This window comes from Anopheles darlingi, chromosome 2, assembly GCF_943734745.1.
Source record: "Anopheles darlingi chromosome 2, idAnoDarlMG_H_01, whole genome shotgun sequence".
NCBI lineage: Eukaryota > Metazoa > Arthropoda > Insecta > Diptera > Culicidae > Anopheles > Anopheles darlingi.
The window spans coordinates 6,809,523-6,826,653 of record NC_064874.1 but is presented as its reverse complement, the minus strand read 5'-3'; the positions used below and the strand labels follow the sequence as shown (position 1 = coordinate 6,826,653).

Below are 17,131 nucleotides of genomic sequence, written 5' to 3'. Positions count from 1 at the left end.
AAAAAACACACGGATGCGATCACAAAAAAAACCTCCCCATACAGACGAACCGATGTGTGGTCGTGGGTCTGAAATTAAGACAAACATGTGATCGTGTAGATCAGCCAGTCGGTGCGTTAACCTAGTCGCAGGTTTATCTTGTAGAACAACGACGGCAGCGTGTTAGCGAGAATATGCGTGATTGCCATCCCGGCCGTGATCTTGATGGGCTGTCCTTTGAGACACGTACGTTCTTATAGGCGGTGCACGCATTAAGGAATGCGAACTATGCATGCTACTCCCGCAAAACGTGCTTAACTTGTTGAACTTGATTCAAGGGACAAGTTCCACTGCCATGAATGAATAAAATATGAATGATGCGAAGGGGATGGAGAAGAACAACGTGTCGCTGCTGTAATTCGACGGGTAGAAATTGACTCCCTCGAGTTTCATTCAATAAAGTTTGTACATTTATCATATTTTCTTCACTATTTTTTATCCGCTGTTTGCCTTTTTGGGGGAATTTAAAACCACGTGGAGCATTCTTTGCAAATTGATTTTTAAATCAAACCCTACCGTTCGAGTCGCCTCGTCCAACGCACTCGTCCCCTATAGAAGCCTATGCAGCGAAAGGAGGGTGCCATCGGCTGCATGGGTTTGTTGTTATTCAGTTATCTTTGTGTTAGTATTCGGGCGCCACGAACGTAAAATTGGAGAGGCCTCACCGCCGTTCTTATCAGTTATCCAGTCATAAAACGACGATAACGTTCGTGGTTTGTAGGGTCTCTGTTGCGTCCGATACCTGAGTGCAGTGACGCAGATCGAGTCAGCAAAAGGTAGCCCTAGAGAGGCAAACACCCAGAATTCACAACGACCTAGATGCAACGCGGAGCGGGACACCGGCTGAGCGATGTTCAAAATCGAATCCTACGTCACGCCCATCATCCTTAGCTACGTGGAAAAGTATGTGAAGAATGTGCGCCCCGAGGACTCGCAGGTGTCACTGTGGGGTGGCGAGGTGGTCTTCCAGAACCTTGACCTTAAACTGGACGTGCTGGAGGAGGAGCTGCAGCTGCCGTTCAACTTTCTGTCGGGTCACATCCACGAGCTATCGATCCGGGTGCCGTGGACGAAGATCGCCTCCGAGCCCATCGTGATCACGATTAACACGATCGAGTTCGTGCTGAAATTGCGCGACCCCAACGACCGGACCGTGCCGAAAAGGGAACCGCCCCGAAAGGGTAAAAGTGTGGACGAAGTGCCGCCACCGGGCTACACGGCGTCGTTGATCAGCAAAATTGCCAACAACATCACAATCCGATGCCACAACGTGATCCTGAAGTACGTCGAAGAGGATATCGTCGTCTCGATGAACATTCAGCAACTGTCGATGGAATCGGCCGATGCGAACTGGAATGCGGCCTTCATCGATCTGTCCCCGACTAAGGTTTCGCTGCGGAAGTTGATCAACATCGTGGATTTGACGATCTGCTTGGATAAACGGAATTCGGCGGGTAAAATCGAGGTCTGCCAGGAACCGGTGCTCTACCGAAGTACGTTGCAGGTGCGGATGCTGGTGCGGTACAACGTGTCCTCGCAGGACCGGTCCTCGCTGACGCGCATCGATGTGCACTCGAACTTTCTCGACATCAACGTGTCCTCGCAGCAGTTCCCGATGCTGATGCGTCTATTCGACCTGGCGCTGGCGCTAAAGCAGGGTAAGATAAACGTGGAACCACCCCAGCCCACCACCGACGGAGGCCATGAACTGGAGGAGGGGTCGGGCCAGGAGTCGCTGCTCTCGTGGGCCTGGAATCTGCTGCCTTCGTTCTTTCCGGAGGAAAATGAAAGCGACCATTCGGAGGAACATGACTTTCGGGTGCTGCACGCAGGCATGTACGTCGATCGGTTGCGGATGATCTTCAAAACGCAGGAACTAATCGGTGACGGAATCGTTGGGACGCAGAAGAAGATCAAGTACACGCCTATCCTGCGATTCGATTTTCAGGACTTTTACGGCGAGATGGTCGCTTGCGGAATGAAATGGTTCAACGTAACGCTTGGCATTTCACACATCCAGCTGCAATCCATGGATGACTGTACGTGCGGCCAGCGAGCCACGGTGAAGGAGCTTTTCGAATCGACGGCACCGGTGCCATCGGCCGATGAGTGTTTACATCTACAGCACTCGTTCTTCAGCAACAGTGCCGGTGGTAGCGCTGGTCGGAAGTATAACGTTAACTGGAACTACCATCTCAGCACCTATAGCCAGGAATACCTACTGCAAAAATCGCCCGCCATTGCCATCGATCTCATTCACGAGGTGCAGTTACCGGACGATCGGCGTACGTCGGAGTTCGGGAGTGATTTAGAGTTCAGCAATCTCGCTGAAAAGTATATGATCCGGGTGTACGTCGGTCGGTTCCGAGCAGCACTGTGTGCCGATGCCATTCACCGTCTGCAAACGCTGGCTTCCTATCGGAATTGTTACGAGTATCCACCGTACTATGAGGATAGGCCGATGCCAACGCTGGCACAACTACCACCACCTTCTGCCGAAGATTACGATGCACTGATGAGCGAAATCCCTCTGCGACAGATTCACATTACGCTGCAAAATCCAACGATCGAGTTACGGGCCTTTGACCACGCACCGGTGACACTAGTTCCACGTAAACCATCGGCAACGGCATCTTCGTTACCGATCATACGAGTGGAGCTGAGTCGTGCCGAGTGCAACATTCTAACGCCACTCTACCCGAACCGTTTGGTTTACACCACTTGCCAGCTTCCGGAACCACCAGCCAAACTGTTTGATGCTTGCTATCAATCGATTTCGGGCAACCTAGAACGGATGCAGGCTAATTTGATTCATCCGCGGGGCGAATCCAAATCAAACATATGCACGGCAGTCAGCATGAACTACCAGCAACGGTTGCTAATACATCCTAGCCTTTGGCCGAATGCCGAGCTGAACAAAGCGGAACATACTGTCACCATTACCGATTTGAAGTTTATCATGAACCCATTGCAAGCGCTCACCCTCGGTACCGTCGTGCAGTCGCTGGTGGCGCAACAAGATGCTACGCGACAGTGGATTGAGCTAGATAACATTCCAGATGATACGCTACCGCAACAACAACTCCCCGTTGTGGACATGTTGCTTTCATACGTCCAGCTTCGCAAGGTGGAGGCCGAAAGCACGGAAGTTTACAAGCTGGTGGCCCGTAGCATGAAATTGCTCACATGTCAACAGCCAGCTGCCGGTGGTGGTCAAAGATCACTTACCGCACTCTGGCCTGATCACTCCACGGATGAGGACTTTCTTACCGTAATATTCCAGATTCCTAAATCCTTCGATACCGCCAGTTGTATCGAACATCCACCCTTGCTGTATGCTAAGCTGCTCGATCTGAGCTTCAATTTGGATCCCAACTTCATCGCCTTTCTATCCGGCTGGCAGCTATTGGCGATGCAAACTGCGCACCGACACCTACAGCGTGGCCAACGTACCCAACGGTGTGCGAGTAACATGGCCAAACCATCGACGATGACCGGTACGCTGGCCAAAGGATTAAACGCGAAGCAACACTCTCTACCGGGCACTTCCGTCCATTCGAGCACGGATAAGGCTAGTCGACCCGTTGCTGATCCCGTTGGTCCGGTACCAGGGCCCAGCTCCACGGTCGGCGGGTTAGACGAAGTCGATCAAAAGAACAGTACCGACGGAACTTTACCTAGCGATAACGATCAGACTCGAGCACTGAATGACCAGTTTTGGACGAAGCTGGCCAAAAAGATCATCATCCATCTGGAGATAAGCCATTTTACGGTTTGCTTTCCGGTGAGGAACATTATTTTCCATTCCAACGATACACCGACGGAGGATGAGTTCGGGGAAAATGAAATCTTTATGCTCAAGTAAGTACTCTAGGGGTGGAGGGGTTTTGGAAGGAGTCATGTTCTTAAAATTGCATTCACTGCCGTTTCAGACTGCCGCTGATCACCGTTAATTCTGCGTTCAAGTGTCAAAGCCTCTCGAGCTCGCTCGCACGCTTTCCGATTAGCATTCCGAAGGTAATTTGGCCAGAGGAGAAGGAAAGCTTTCCGTGGACCATCTCGCTAGCGAATGCATCCAGCTGGACGTATCAGAATGGGGAGATGAACAAGCTGCTTGACGAAACGACGACCAACATTTCGATGGTGCTCAACTTCCCCGCTGATACTGAAACTAAGAACCGGTCGGGTCCCTCCTCGATTTGCTTCCACGTCGATACATCGCCCTTCCGTGTGACAGTCGTGAAAGAACAACTGGCTCTCATACACGATACGCTCGATCGCTTGATGAACCTTCCTATGTTACAGCATCGAACCATCACGAACTCTGCCAGCTCGTCATCTAGCGCTGCAGGTGGAAAGCCAGCGGACACGAACCGACAGTTCCTCGAGATAGCACAACCTTCCGTTGCTGGTAGTTCGATTGCTGCGGTTGATTTGAAAGAGTTTCTCGATCTAACGCACCACTCAAGTGCCGGTGGCTCAGACGAAACTCTGAAAGATAGCTCAACAGCCCGTGGGGAACCGAGGCCCCGACCCTCACTCTGGTTACAGTGGACCTTCTCACGGTTAACGGTGAATTGCATAACGCGTGATGAACAACGACAGCAGCGCATCAAACTGACGATCGAGTTCGAGGACATAATTTATTCACTCGATCAGCAGGAGGTGTACTCGCAGGTAAAAGCGAAAGTTGGCTCCATGAGTGGGGCTTGCTATGAGTGGCACGGCACAGGAAAGGAACAAAGCTGGTGCCGCAACGAAGCACTGGCAATCGCAGTACAGACGGGTGATTCGAGCGAATCGGGCAAATCCACCGGCACCGATACGTTTTTCAGCTTGACGATCACGCGAGCGGAAACGCAGAATGTGCACTCGAAATGGGACACGGTGCGCCGGTCTCGGGAACACAATGAAACGCTGGTGGAGGTGCTGATTAAGATGGAGCAGGTTGATCTACGGTTGGATTTGGATTTACTGGGAGAATGTTTGAAGATGTTCCAAGCATTCTGTCCCACGGTGAGGAGCGTACAGGGTGACATAACGGCAGCAGAACCCATTGCACCACCCATGGTAGCGGTCAAGGACTTACCGCTTATCCTGTTTGCCAGCAAGGGCGTGACGGTGTTTCTACCTCTACGCAATGGTCCTACGATTGATGGGAATCCCTGCTCCGTGTACATCCTTAAAGTGAGCTCCATCACGGTGCATCACAATGTGGAGAATCCGATCTGCCGAGTACCGCTACGTCCGGACGTGTATACGAAAGCGGCGCAGATGCGCATTTTGAACGTTCCCGGTTCCAAGATCGAGGATCGCCAGTACGAGCTGCTGCTGAAGGAAATCTCTCTCAGCACCGCTGACTGGGAGGATGTGTTGCGGTATTTGCAGGAGCAGCAATCATCTTCCACTCACCACGACAATCCGGCCTTCGAGTGGAACAACTTCCAGCAGGGTGCACAACGCTCCGCAGCCCACTTTGCGGCCGAAACGGTGTTTGAGGAATTTAACTTTTCCATCATCTACGCACCGTGCATCATCTACAAGAACGTACTGATTTGTAGCGTCGCGATGGAACTGAACTGCCTGTCCGATCTACTGATAGATGTCGAAATCGAACAATTCCGGTTGTTGGAACGACTGTTACGCAAAGCTTCCCAAATCCGGTTGCTCGTGTTTCCTGACCAGCCGCCCACGATGCCTCCTCCGGCTTCCATTTCAAGCTCGTCCTCCTCAACCGTTGCGGCAACTGTGGTGCCTCGGAGTAATGAAAGCTTTATTGCCGAGACCAACACCGATGATGCTAGTGGGAGAGATTCTGTTAAATCGTTCCGCGATTCTGTCCCTTCCTGCACTCGGTATCATCGTCGCAGCCACTCGAAGCTATCGAAGTGTGAGCAAGACTCCGGATTGGAGTCGTACCGTACGTCGGAGGGTAAACGAGCCACATCGAGTAGCAGCCGGCGCAGCTATGGTCAACGCCAACGTAAACTCTCTTCACTATCGTCTGAAAGCAATCCAGCACTCCGTCCAGCGATTGGCTATGCCGGAAGTCGTATCGGTGGCCCATACCAGGTCCATCAACCGGCGCTTATCATCCCGTACGAAGTGTGTTTTCTAGGAGGTTATTTTAAGGTGCGGCTCTTCATGAAAAGTCTGTATACGGGTCCCACGGTACAGATGGCGTTTGCACAACCGAATGCGCTCGTATCGTTAAACCTGTTCGAGCGTGTACTCCAGTTGTCATTGTTCGATATAAAGATCGAAGTGGACGAGCTGCCGATCCTTGGAACAGTCACTGGGGAACCGGATGAGCTGGGCATACCGCAACCGTTCGTGAAAACACGTTTCGTCAACTCGAACACCAAGAAGGTGCGCGAGTTGAGGGTTGATTTCAAACGGCCAATCAACATTTTGCTTTCGCATACGAAAACCAAGGCTCTGCTCGAGCTTGCTAATCTACTCGGAGAGGTGTTTAACACAACGGATGCTCCCGGACCATCATCCGATTTGAACCCACCGAAACCGGTACTCCCGAGTCGGAACAAGTTCCATATCCTTCGTTCGCAGCTGTACGATATGGAAAAGATTCAGATCGGTCTTTCGCAAGTAATGCTGCATCTGAAGAACGAAGACGTACAACCGGGAACGGCAGGGCCGCAGTATAGTATGAAGCTATCCTGCTCTTCGGTGCAAACCTCGATCCGTATCCAGGAACGTCCGGAGCGTATTCTTTTCGGTCTGGAGATGGGTGAACTGATGCTTACCGCCGGCAACTTCGTCATACTCCATCCCTTCTCGTTCGATGTTCAGCTGACGATAGCTAAGGAGTATTGGAAACGGGATCCGCTGGTGCAGATCAAACTACGATCCTCATACCTACAGCTCGACATAACCCCGTCGCTTTTCCAGCAAGTTACAATTATCCGACAGCAAATGGAACCACTCTTCGGGGAGAATAGTGCACCGGAGTCGGCCAAAAGGTCAGTCAGTCACGATGCTATGAGTGCATGCCCATTCGTTGACCACCTTATACCGATCGTACCGCCACGGTTTGAGCACAAGAGGACGAAAGAAATGCAGGAAGAGTACTATCAGGATGATTTGAGGTAAGTAGTTGGGTGGCTGTGACGGGGAACTCGACTGGCTTCGTTGCACTGAAACAAACCGTTGTTTTCTTGCAGAGCGGGTGCATTCCAGTTTATAGAATCAATGAAAATTGACGAGCTACCGCTACCGTATCAGATCAAGATCATTAATCGTGAGGTGGGCGTGATCTGTTGGCGGTACCCTCAACCCCGCGCTTTGCATCAAGTGATCGTCTATCCTGTTCCGATGAACGTAAGGCCTTTTAGCGTTTTCGGTCGAAGTGCTTCGACTAGCGCTAACTTGTCCTTTGTTTTTTGCATTCTATTCGACAGACCACAAAATCCGTCAACATTCAGTGCAAGCTGGAGCAATACTCCGAGATCAACGCCACGTTCGTGGAGCTTTGCCGGTTTACACTGTCTGAGAACGAGAAAACCTTCCTCAAGCTGCCTGAACGTAAGAGCGCAGCCGCTATCTGGCGTATCGTGATGACACAGAATGTAGTTTACGATGATAGTACACGAGAGAGAGGCGATCGAGCATCCAACGGTAGGAGTCAACGCCAGCGATCAAACCGCGACGATGACGACGATGATGCTGACGATCAACCGCACGGTGGACGCGGTAGATCGAATCTGTTTACCACCCTAACAGATGTGCTTACCGATAGTACATACCTGCCCGGTCACCGCGTGGTCAGCCTGCCGTACCGCTTGCACCCGAAAATCTTCGTCGCTTGTATGCGCGTGGACTCAATGTTCAGTGCTGCACTGGTACCGAACGTGGACGCCACCATCGATCTCAGCCCCGTACAAATCAATCTATTCAATGTTATCCACAATGACAAGAATCGTCGGCCGCTTCCGAAACCATTCGAACGGTACCGGGTATGCCAAGATTTCGGGACGCACAAGTTTGCGATGTTAAATGCACGCCGGATGCGTGGCCAATGTTCGATCTACGATCCACTGGAGGTGTTTATTGGGGTGGAACTAAATCTGCAGTGTGAACTGCTGGATTACCATCATTTCACGTTCGAGACGGTTCTAGATGTGACCGGCCTTAAGGCATACGGTTGGCTTGGTGATAATGCGCTACAGGTGAAGACAATCTCCGATGATATAGCCGTCCGGTATGGCCCATCCGTTGGTTACACCATTTCTGTTGCACAAAGATTGTGGCATGAAAGTGACAAAACGGAGGAAGCGACGGGAAAACCGCTTACCCTCTACAGCAAGTACATCGTGTGCAATCGAACTCAGGTGGCCCTCAAATTTGGACAGATTGATACTACGGAATCAATCTACCTTACTCCGAACGAGCTCTGTCAATACGCATTTCGTAGCTGCCGGCATCCGCAGCAACTTCAGATCTGCTTCACCGCAGGTGGTACGAAACCGATCGTAACCGAACCATTCGATGTATTGATGGAGGGCTTGCAGCAAGTCGCTGTTCAGTCGTCGTACGAAGAGGACCTGGCGGACGAGCGAATGCTGCTCGTTCGTGTGGAAACTCTAGCGATGGGAAGTGGTATACCAGGGACTGGTGCGCAGACCAGCATCATAATCGAGGGACAGATTAGTTTCTGCAATATGACCGCACAAAAGTTGCGGTTACAGTATCGCTACTACAAAGTCATCCCCAACAGTGAGCGAAACTATACGACAACGATCTTTCTGGTTGAACCGGGCGATCAGATGAATCTATTTTCGGCTGCCAACAATCGGAACCAGCAGACCATTAACATTGCCATCGACGGCGAAGGAAGTACGACAGGAAAGGTGGGCTGGTCTGGAGATGTGCCAATGCGCGAAATCATGAACGGTGGCGCCATGCCGTATCTGGTGAAGGTACCAACAACGTCGAGCCGTGAAGGCTACCTTAGCTACTGGGTACGGATAGTACGGGAGAAGCTTGCCGATAGCAGAGCTGCCAATGCAGCTGCCGGAGAAGTTTTAGAACGTGTGTTAGTGATCGTGTGGCCACTGTTCATGGTCGAGTCATTGCTTACAGTGAATACTACGGTAAATACGGACGTTACTACTCGTGAGATATTTGATTCTCTAGGGTTTTCTCTTTCTGTCCATCTTACAGGCCTACGTGGAGAAGATCGAACAGAGTTTCTCAATCTACGGCCAAGGACAACGCCGGCAGCTAAACCTCGCCGGGACATTCTCCGACGAACACGAGCTATCGTTTCGGATGAACTTCAACTCGCTGCATGGCGAGGACAAACGGAAAGCATTGCTCTCGTACCGGCTGATCGATGGTAAATCGTTCTTCCAAGTTCCGGCCCGACTGCGCAGTGTCGAAGCAGCACTCGACGCACTAAAGGTAGCGCAACAGCTCTCCAGTGGGTGGCCTTGTTCGCGCGAGGAAGAGCAGCGCTGGCGTCGCGAAAATTCGATCCAAGAGGCCACGTTCCCGGTGTACCACTGTTCGCCAGCTTTTGAAATGTCCTGCTGTCTTATGCTTAGTATAGCTCCGTGGGCACTGTTCATCAACCAGCTCGGCTGTGAAGTTCGGCTGAAAAGCAACACCGTCAACCACGATACGAACATCATTGCACCGAATAGCATCATCATGCCGGTTCATCTGGGGAGTGGGTTCACGCTCGAGATGAACGTTGGCGTAGGCCAAACGATGCAATCGGAAATTATTCTAATCAACGGCACCGAAGCCCCAAAAAAATCTTCCACGGGCGGGCATGTCGTGCTGCCACTAGAGGGAATGATCGAGTTCAGCATCCGGACGGATAGTGGCGTAAGTAGTTTGCATTATTATTGTGTACTGGTACTGGGCTATTACTATTGGGGACATGGTTTTGGTGGACCTGATGTTCATATTGTCCCATGCCAAGAACACATGATCAGCCCATTTGGTGGTCCGTTCATAAGAATAGAACATAAAATCAAAGACTGCCATTTACAATCACATAACTTTTGGCAGCACAATTTATCATGCCTGGCCAGATTGTACTTCATACAAGATTAGTAATAAGAAGGGTTCATTCTATCTGGCTACTATGTCCAACTGGAAGGCGTTGTTAAGAGAAAATTTTATTTGGAACCTTTGCTCACTCATACACACCATCACATCATCATAGCAATCAGGGTCTTCTTGGGGACGTACCTTTACATTTTGGCAGCAGCGCGACGAAAACTGAAATCCGGTTTAACCGCTTTAATTGAATCCTGGAATACCTGAAGTACGCGATCGACCCGCTCGCTCGTAGCATTCTGTCCCATCAGACCAATGCGAAACACCTGACCGGCGGTCGGCCCTAGACCACCACTTATCTCTACTAGATAGGTTTTCATGGCATGCTGTGCTACCTGTAGCCAATCGATACCTTTCGGTACCCGTATCGTTGTCACGGTGGCCAATCGATCCCGCTCGTCAGCGTACAGTTCAAAACCGAGTGCCTGCAGACCGTCGTACAACCGCCGTGCACAGTCTTCATGACGGGTGATTAGCGATTGGAGCGATTCCGCACATGCTAGTGCAATCGCTTCCCGCAAACCGTACAGCAGAGTCGACGAGATGGTGTGATGGTAGCTGAGAAATGGATTAAGAAAAATAGCGGTCGGTTGCAGTTACGCGGCCTCTTTCCCCTCTACTACACTTACATGCGCGGTCTCCCGAAGCATCCCCAGTAATCGCCGATGAGCGCCAGATCCCAGTAGTAGACCTTCACCTTGGTACGCCGTTCCATGTAGCGCTTACTGTCAAGCGCATCGCGATACGCGCAATGGTGGTCCGGTTATCGCACCACATGCCGGTGGGTGGCGATAGAAGAAAAGAACGAAGGGAATGTTTAAAAGGAGGTGGGCGCGTTTGATAACGCGTTCTGCGTTTCTGCACGTCATTGTCTTACACGGCCCGATGATTGAAGGAGATCGGCGTGATGCCGGGCGGTGCACCAAGCACCTTCTGTGATCCCGTATACACCGCATCGATCTCCCAGCGATCCATCTCGAATCGGGTGCCACCGAGCGATGCGACCGTGTCCACGATCAGCAGACAGTTGAACTCGCGGCACAGTGGCCCAACACCCTCCAGCGCCTGCAGCACACCTGTCGACGAGTCACCTTGTGTCAGGAACAATACCGAGGGCTGCGTGGTACGCATGGCTTGGCGCAGTTCCTCCAGAGTAAGCGATTTCCCCGGAGCCGCCTTGACCGTGTGCACATCGGCTCCGTACCGAGAGGCCATATCGGCTGCCCGATCACCCCAGTGGCCGGTATGACCGATCAGGATCACGTCACCATCCTCGAGCAGATTGCACAACGTCGCCTCCATACCACCGTGTCCGGAGGCGCTAAGACAGAAGGTGGCCGCATTGCGCGTCTGGAACAGATAGCGCATCCCCTCCTTAATGTCATCCATGATCTTCAGCGTTTCCGGATGCAGATGACCAAGGATAGGGCGGCTCATCGCTTCCAGTACACGCGCGTGAGCATTAGAGGGGCCTGGCCCCATCAGCAGCTTATCCGGAACGACCAGTGGCTCACGTAGTACCGCCGGGGCACTCACTCGATACTCTTCCATTTTCACTTTTGCACTCCGATCGATCACCGACAAGTAACTTTCACTGCCACCGAAGCACGATCACCGTTCCACGATCACCGTTCCACGATCACCGTTTAACTGAGCACGATCTCGTCACCGTGACCACGTTTTATGGGGTGCGTTTCGTTCGGTTTGCGAAACTCTTCGTTGTTCCTTTCCAAACCAGTTCGTTCGCTCGTCGCTAGAGGAGGTGAATTGACTCGAGTTATCAGTCCAGCGGTCTAGTATGATCAGGGTGCACAGAGGGTGTTTCTCACTCTCCAACACTATCGTGAGAGACAACAGCGCTGATAAGAGCGTCTTTACAAACAATTCAGTTGCGTGCGATAGTCGTGTGGCGGAGTTTCGGGTCCGTGTGGCTCGTATTGTTTGTTTGACGAGCTCTATCCCGAGATGAGCATAAATATTGTTTTCCAGTAAACTGAGTTGCTCGTTTTTCAGGAGCGGCAAGGCGCATTGAAATGTGGAGGATGAGCGCCGATTGACGTCGAAGTATGATGTTGACAAACTCTTTTTTGAAGATCAGATTGTGTTTTCGACTACATGATCCTTCGAATGTACTATAGCTTGACCAACGCTCTATCACACGTTTTGCGTTATCTGCAAGTCCACGCTATTATGTAGCTTTTCAGTGCCGCATGGAGGGGTTCATAGAACTCGAGATGGTTCCCGGTTATCCGCTGCGTGTGTGTAATGCGGTTTTCGCGGTCTGGATACGTCCGTTCTGGTAGGAATAGGTCATGGTTCAGTCTTGGGTTAAGGATAGAACATAGCAGTTCGGAGTTGTATGGCGGAAGTTCGTCAACAATATTGCCTTTTCACATACTTATCAGGCACTACAATGGGCAAATTGGGAACACATGTTGGCTGCAAGATGTTAAAAAACCAACACAACATTCATGAAAACTTCAACAGATCGAATGATACTTGATGATTAACGGAAATTATTGAAAACTTTTCCCCATTCTATCTCTTCTCAAACATAATCCAGATCATGAATCTAGTCTTGAGCTCACTGACGGAGAACAAAATGCGTGTGTTCATCCTGGCCTCCCAATTCGTGGTTACCAACTACTCGAGCATCGATCTGCACTGCTGGTCATTCGCATTGCCATCCAACGAACGGCTCGAACAGTTCAAGATGACCAACTACGGGCAGCCGCATAGCTGCTGTTACAGTCTTCCAAAGAATGATCCAAAGGATCTCAAGTAAGTAAAATCCAATCGAGAAAAGGGAATGTGCAGCTGATGAGCTCACCTCTTCTTGCAGTCCCAAGGGCAGCGTGATAACGATGCTGAGCAACGTTTCGCAGCGCAAAGCGAAACCCAAGCCCGGGGCTAATTTTAACCACTACCTGACGGTGTACGAGCGACGTGAACAGGGTAGTGACTTTTCCGCTCCGATCTACCTTAACAAACCGGTCTCACGGAAGTCGCTAAGCGTTCCGTGCACCACCGGTGGCCACACTTACTATCATCCACTGTCACTGTCGATCGTGACGCACCAAGGCCAATCGTACGTGTCCATCTACGATGATCCGTGTCCGTCGTACGCGATCGAGAATCGGACGGATTTCAACATCTACGTCGCCCAATCGGATACGATACAACCGAATAAGGCAGCGATGGCCGTGCCGGAGGTGATGGAATCCAACTTCACCTGGTATCAGACGGTAAGTCCACGGCAGACCGTCCACTACACTCCACCGACCTTGGACGAACGGTTTCCGGAGCCACAGGAAGCGGAACTGGCGCTCATCTTTGCCTGCGTCAGTGGCAGTGCCATCCGGTGGTCGCATCCAGTGCGAACGGACGAGAACAAGAGCATCTTCCTCAACATTCCACTGTACGGTGAGCTGAAGGTGGCCATTCGGATACGTAACCGTACGACGTTGCTGGTAATTGATTACATCAGTCAGGATTTGGAGTTTTCGGCCAAAGACATACGCACGCGCCTATCAAATCCACTGCGCCCGGCGGAACCACAGTCGATGGTAGACGAAGAAGGGACGAGCAGCGCTAATGGTGTGCCGACGTTCCTAGATGACACTATGAAGCTGCCAGCATCTGGCTCTGGTGCCCAACATTCAACAGCGTTCACCCCATCGGCCGTTGGCGATCGAGCGGTTGAGGTGCAGAGCTACTTCCGATCGCTCATGATCACACTGTTTAATGATCAACCGCAGAAACGATGCCAGAAGCGTGACGTGATATCGTTCAACTTTGACCGCATCGGTATGCGCTTTGAACGACCAGGTTTAGGGGCACGCATGACTGCCACCGAAGGAAGCCAAGTCGTACTGCACTGCATTAATGTGCAGGTGGACAATGAGCTCCATTCGGATGGGGAGTACGACTTTCCGGTTGTATTGTGCAGTGAGGATCATGAGACGAAGCAGCGCAAAGGAACACCGATAGCCGATCTACCGAATCATTACAGGTTGGAGGATCATCTGGAGCAAATGGGTCGTACGGCACTCTGTACGCTCAACTGTGATCTAGCTGTGGATGAGGAGAACCAGCAGCAGTGGTGCAGTATCGAATCCGTTCGTCTGCAGATTCAGCCCATTCGAGCATACATCGAAGACACGTATATCAATGTGCTGGTCGATTATTTGGTCGAATGTATACCGGCCAGTATGGTGTATGAATCGGAAGCGTCATCCAACGTCCGTATCCGGTGTGAACCGGGTGAGGCACTGATTCCGCGTGCCGTGATGCAACAGTCCAGCTACCTGGCGGAACCGATAAAGTTCCGAAGTATTCGTATTGAACCATTGAGCGTACTGCTATCGGTGCACGCCTGTATGCGGCTATATATTGCGCTCGATCACAGCCCGCTTGAGTTCGCAGCGTTTGAGCGTCAGTCGGTACGCACGCTACCGATCAAGTTCGGTAATGCGGTCGGGATGCACTACCTGTCCGGGGCCATCTTTGGTGGTGGCTGGGTAATTGGTTCGCTGGAGATTCTGGGTAGCCCGAGTGGATTGGCTCGCTCGGTGACGAGTGGTCTTCGCGATTTCGTCTCACTCCCCGTCCAGGGACTGTTCCGCGGTCCATGGGGATTCCTGGTCGGTGTGACACAAGGATCGGCCTCACTGATCCGTAACATTACCGCAGGCACGGTCAACTCGGTGACGAAGCTCGCTCAATCGGTATCGCGCAATCTTGACCGGCTTACTCTCGATACGGAGCATGTACAGCGCACGGATGCGCTACGACGGCGACGGCCACAAGGTATGACCGATGGCTTCACGCAGGGTCTTACCGGATTGGGCATCAGCTTGCTCGGTGCGGTCGGTGGTTTGGCGCATCATCCACTGCAGGCGACGAACCCGATCGGGGTAGTAACGGGCATGGGTAAGGGTATTGTCGGTGCCTTCACCAAACCGATCAGTGGTGCAGCCGAGTTAGTGGCTCTCACCGGCCAAGGCATGCTGCATAGTGTGGGATACAATACTTTACCGACGCCCCGGCTTACCTCCCAATCGCTGCAACCTCCGGAACCGATCTCCTATAAGGCACTCTGGGAACCGGATTTTGCCGGCGAAGGTAAGCTTCTATTTACCGTTCAGGCAACACACCTGACCGAGGGTGAGTACCGGCTGGTACTGCTCGCCCTCTATAGGTATGCCCTTACCCTGTACGATGTACACGATTGTCAGATGGTAGAGGTGCTCGACCTTAAGACACTATGCTTCGATACGGACGAGGAAAGCGATGCAACGCGGCTAGTGATCCGGGTACAGCCGAAGCTACCGCCACCGTCCACCTACGATCAGTATCCGATCTCGAGCCGGACGTATGAGTTTGTGCGCGACTCGACGATGCAACTACCACATATTTCCGGCGCGACCCTACCGCTACAGTACTACCAGAAAGCCCAGAAGCCATCGGCGAAAGGAACGACGCTGGCACCCGTGACTACGGCAACAGCAGCTGCAGGATGGCCGCAGCCAACGGAATTACCATTGCTGACGATGGCAGACGGTGCAGACGGTGGTAAGGTGGTAGGGCAAACCGCAGCTGAACAGCAATCATCGGTCGTGATCGAGATGGAATCGGTCGAAGATGGGGATCCCGGAGAGGATACGGTCGGTTTGGTGGCCGATGAGACGAGATCATCAAGCGATCTTGATAGTGGAACGGCGCGATCGCCTGATCGATTGTCCGAAGAGGATGACAGTGAGCGGCGTCTGATTGTGTTCTTGGATGAGAACTGTGTCAAGTACCTGGTCACCTACGTGAATCTACTGCAACGAGCGTTCGAATGCCAGTCAATGGAGAGCTGGAACGATGCAGAAGATTAAGGGTTAAGTGTAGATGGAAGCCCAACATTCCAAACCAATCAGTAACTATTCAAATTATGGGTTAAAATAAAATATTTAAAACATTTTAAACTTGAACCAAGCTCGTGCTGATCGTGATCGTGCATCGTTTTCATCCGAATCATCAACTTTTTATCACTTTGCTTCAGTCTTCTACATATTCTTTTTTGTTTTTTCGTTTTTGTATTTGCATTAAAACATTGCATCTTATTTCCTCGTTTCTTTCTCATTGTAACTTTGTTTTGTGACTGCAGAAAAAAGAGGACAGGAAGAAGCAGCAAGGTCTCACTTACCTAACAGTTTCCACTTACCAACAAGTTTCTCAATGCTCCATTTTAATTACAAATAAGGTAATATTCATGCGAGACATCCAGTTTGTTGTACCGTCGCATTTATTTGTTAATTCAATTCGGAAATCTAAAGAAACACCCGCCAGACCAACCATTTAAAGAATCTTTTTCACTGTTGTCTACGCTATATCATGATATTGTTAGCTTGTTTTAACTCGATCCCCGGCTAAGTTCATTTGCCCTGCTGTTAATGATCACGAGCATTTCTCGCTTTTTCTTCATACACTACTCTACATTTATGGTGTGATGTGAAACGCGGGACGAGTTCATCTAAATATGTTATATTTTCGCTAATTTTAAGTCTTTTTGCAATTGTTTTCGCTCACAAAGTAGTCAGATGAATCCGAGTACCGCTCAGCGACCTACAGGCGGTAGACACGATGATACCCAAAATATGCTGCCGTCCGTTACCTCGCACAATACTATCCTAGCTAATCTTCATGTTGGTCGTCAAAGATTGGTCAATTGTACTTCTTGTAAAGCTACACGGAGACACTTGTGTGTGTCGGGTCAGCTAAAAAAATGCAGCGTTTTCACCAATCATTTGGTCCGGTTTTGGCAGAATGTGTGTACTTTAGGTTTCGATTTTGCACTTTTTCGTTTCAAGGGGATAGGGCATCCTTATCCATAAGGACCACGGAAGATGGAAATGAGTGGAGAAGGTGGGATGGGAAATTTTATACGTAAATCAGTCCTGTCGCCCGACTGCTTGTCACCACGTTGTGTGGTCATCCTATGACGCCTGTCGTGTTCGTT

General features: G+C 51.0%; 2 protein-coding genes across 2 annotated transcripts; one reads left to right on the top strand and one right to left on the bottom strand.

Annotated features, from left to right (window-relative positions):
* Nucleotides 1–689: 689 nt before the first annotated feature.
* Nucleotides 690–16,096, top strand: LOC125951083 (intermembrane lipid transfer protein VPS13B). Its single transcript, XM_049679621.1, has 7 exons — nt 690–3,900; nt 3,972–7,145; nt 7,221–7,377; nt 7,458–9,149; nt 9,220–9,888; nt 12,689–12,906; nt 12,968–16,096. Exons 1-7 carry the CDS (start codon nt 890–892, stop codon nt 16,005–16,007), a joined length of 11,961 nt encoding a protein of 3,986 aa, XP_049535578.1. The 5' UTR covers nt 690–889; the 3' UTR covers nt 16,008–16,096.
* LOC125951174 (alanine--glyoxylate aminotransferase) lies at nt 10,076–11,893 on the bottom strand. The gene is made up of 3 exons (XM_049679821.1): nt 11,003–11,893; nt 10,755–10,850; nt 10,076–10,683 (listed from the first exon to the last, which is right to left on the bottom strand). The coding sequence occupies exons 1-3, from the start codon at nt 11,674–11,676 to the stop codon at nt 10,260–10,262; spliced, it is 1,194 nt and encodes a 397-aa protein (XP_049535778.1). The 5' UTR covers nt 11,677–11,893; the 3' UTR covers nt 10,076–10,259.
* Nucleotides 16,097–17,131: the final 1,035 nt, after the last annotated feature.

Bases quoted from the DNA above. Each gene is read 5' to 3' on its own strand.
- LOC125951174 (XM_049679821.1), bottom strand. From the start codon at position 11,676: ATGGAAGAGTATCGAGTGAGTGCCCCGGCGGTACTACGTGAGCCACTG. The intron at 10,851-11,002 runs GTAAGACAATGA...TGCGCTTGACAG, and splicing joins TCCTTCAATCATCGGGCCGT to TAAGCGCTACATGGAACGGC. The intron at 10,684-10,754 runs GTAAGTGTAGTA...TCCATTTCTCAG, and splicing joins TGCTTCGGGAGACCGCGCAT to CTACCATCACACCATCTCGT.
- LOC125951083 (XM_049679621.1), top strand. From the start codon at position 890: ATGTTCAAAATCGAATCCTACGTCACGCCCATCATCCTTAGCTACGTG. The intron at 7,146-7,220 runs GTAAGTAGTTGG...GTTTTCTTGCAG, and splicing joins TACTATCAGGATGATTTGAG to AGCGGGTGCATTCCAGTTTA. The intron at 9,889-12,688 runs GTAAGTAGTTTG...AACATAATCCAG, and splicing joins GCATCCGGACGGATAGTGGC to ATCATGAATCTAGTCTTGAG.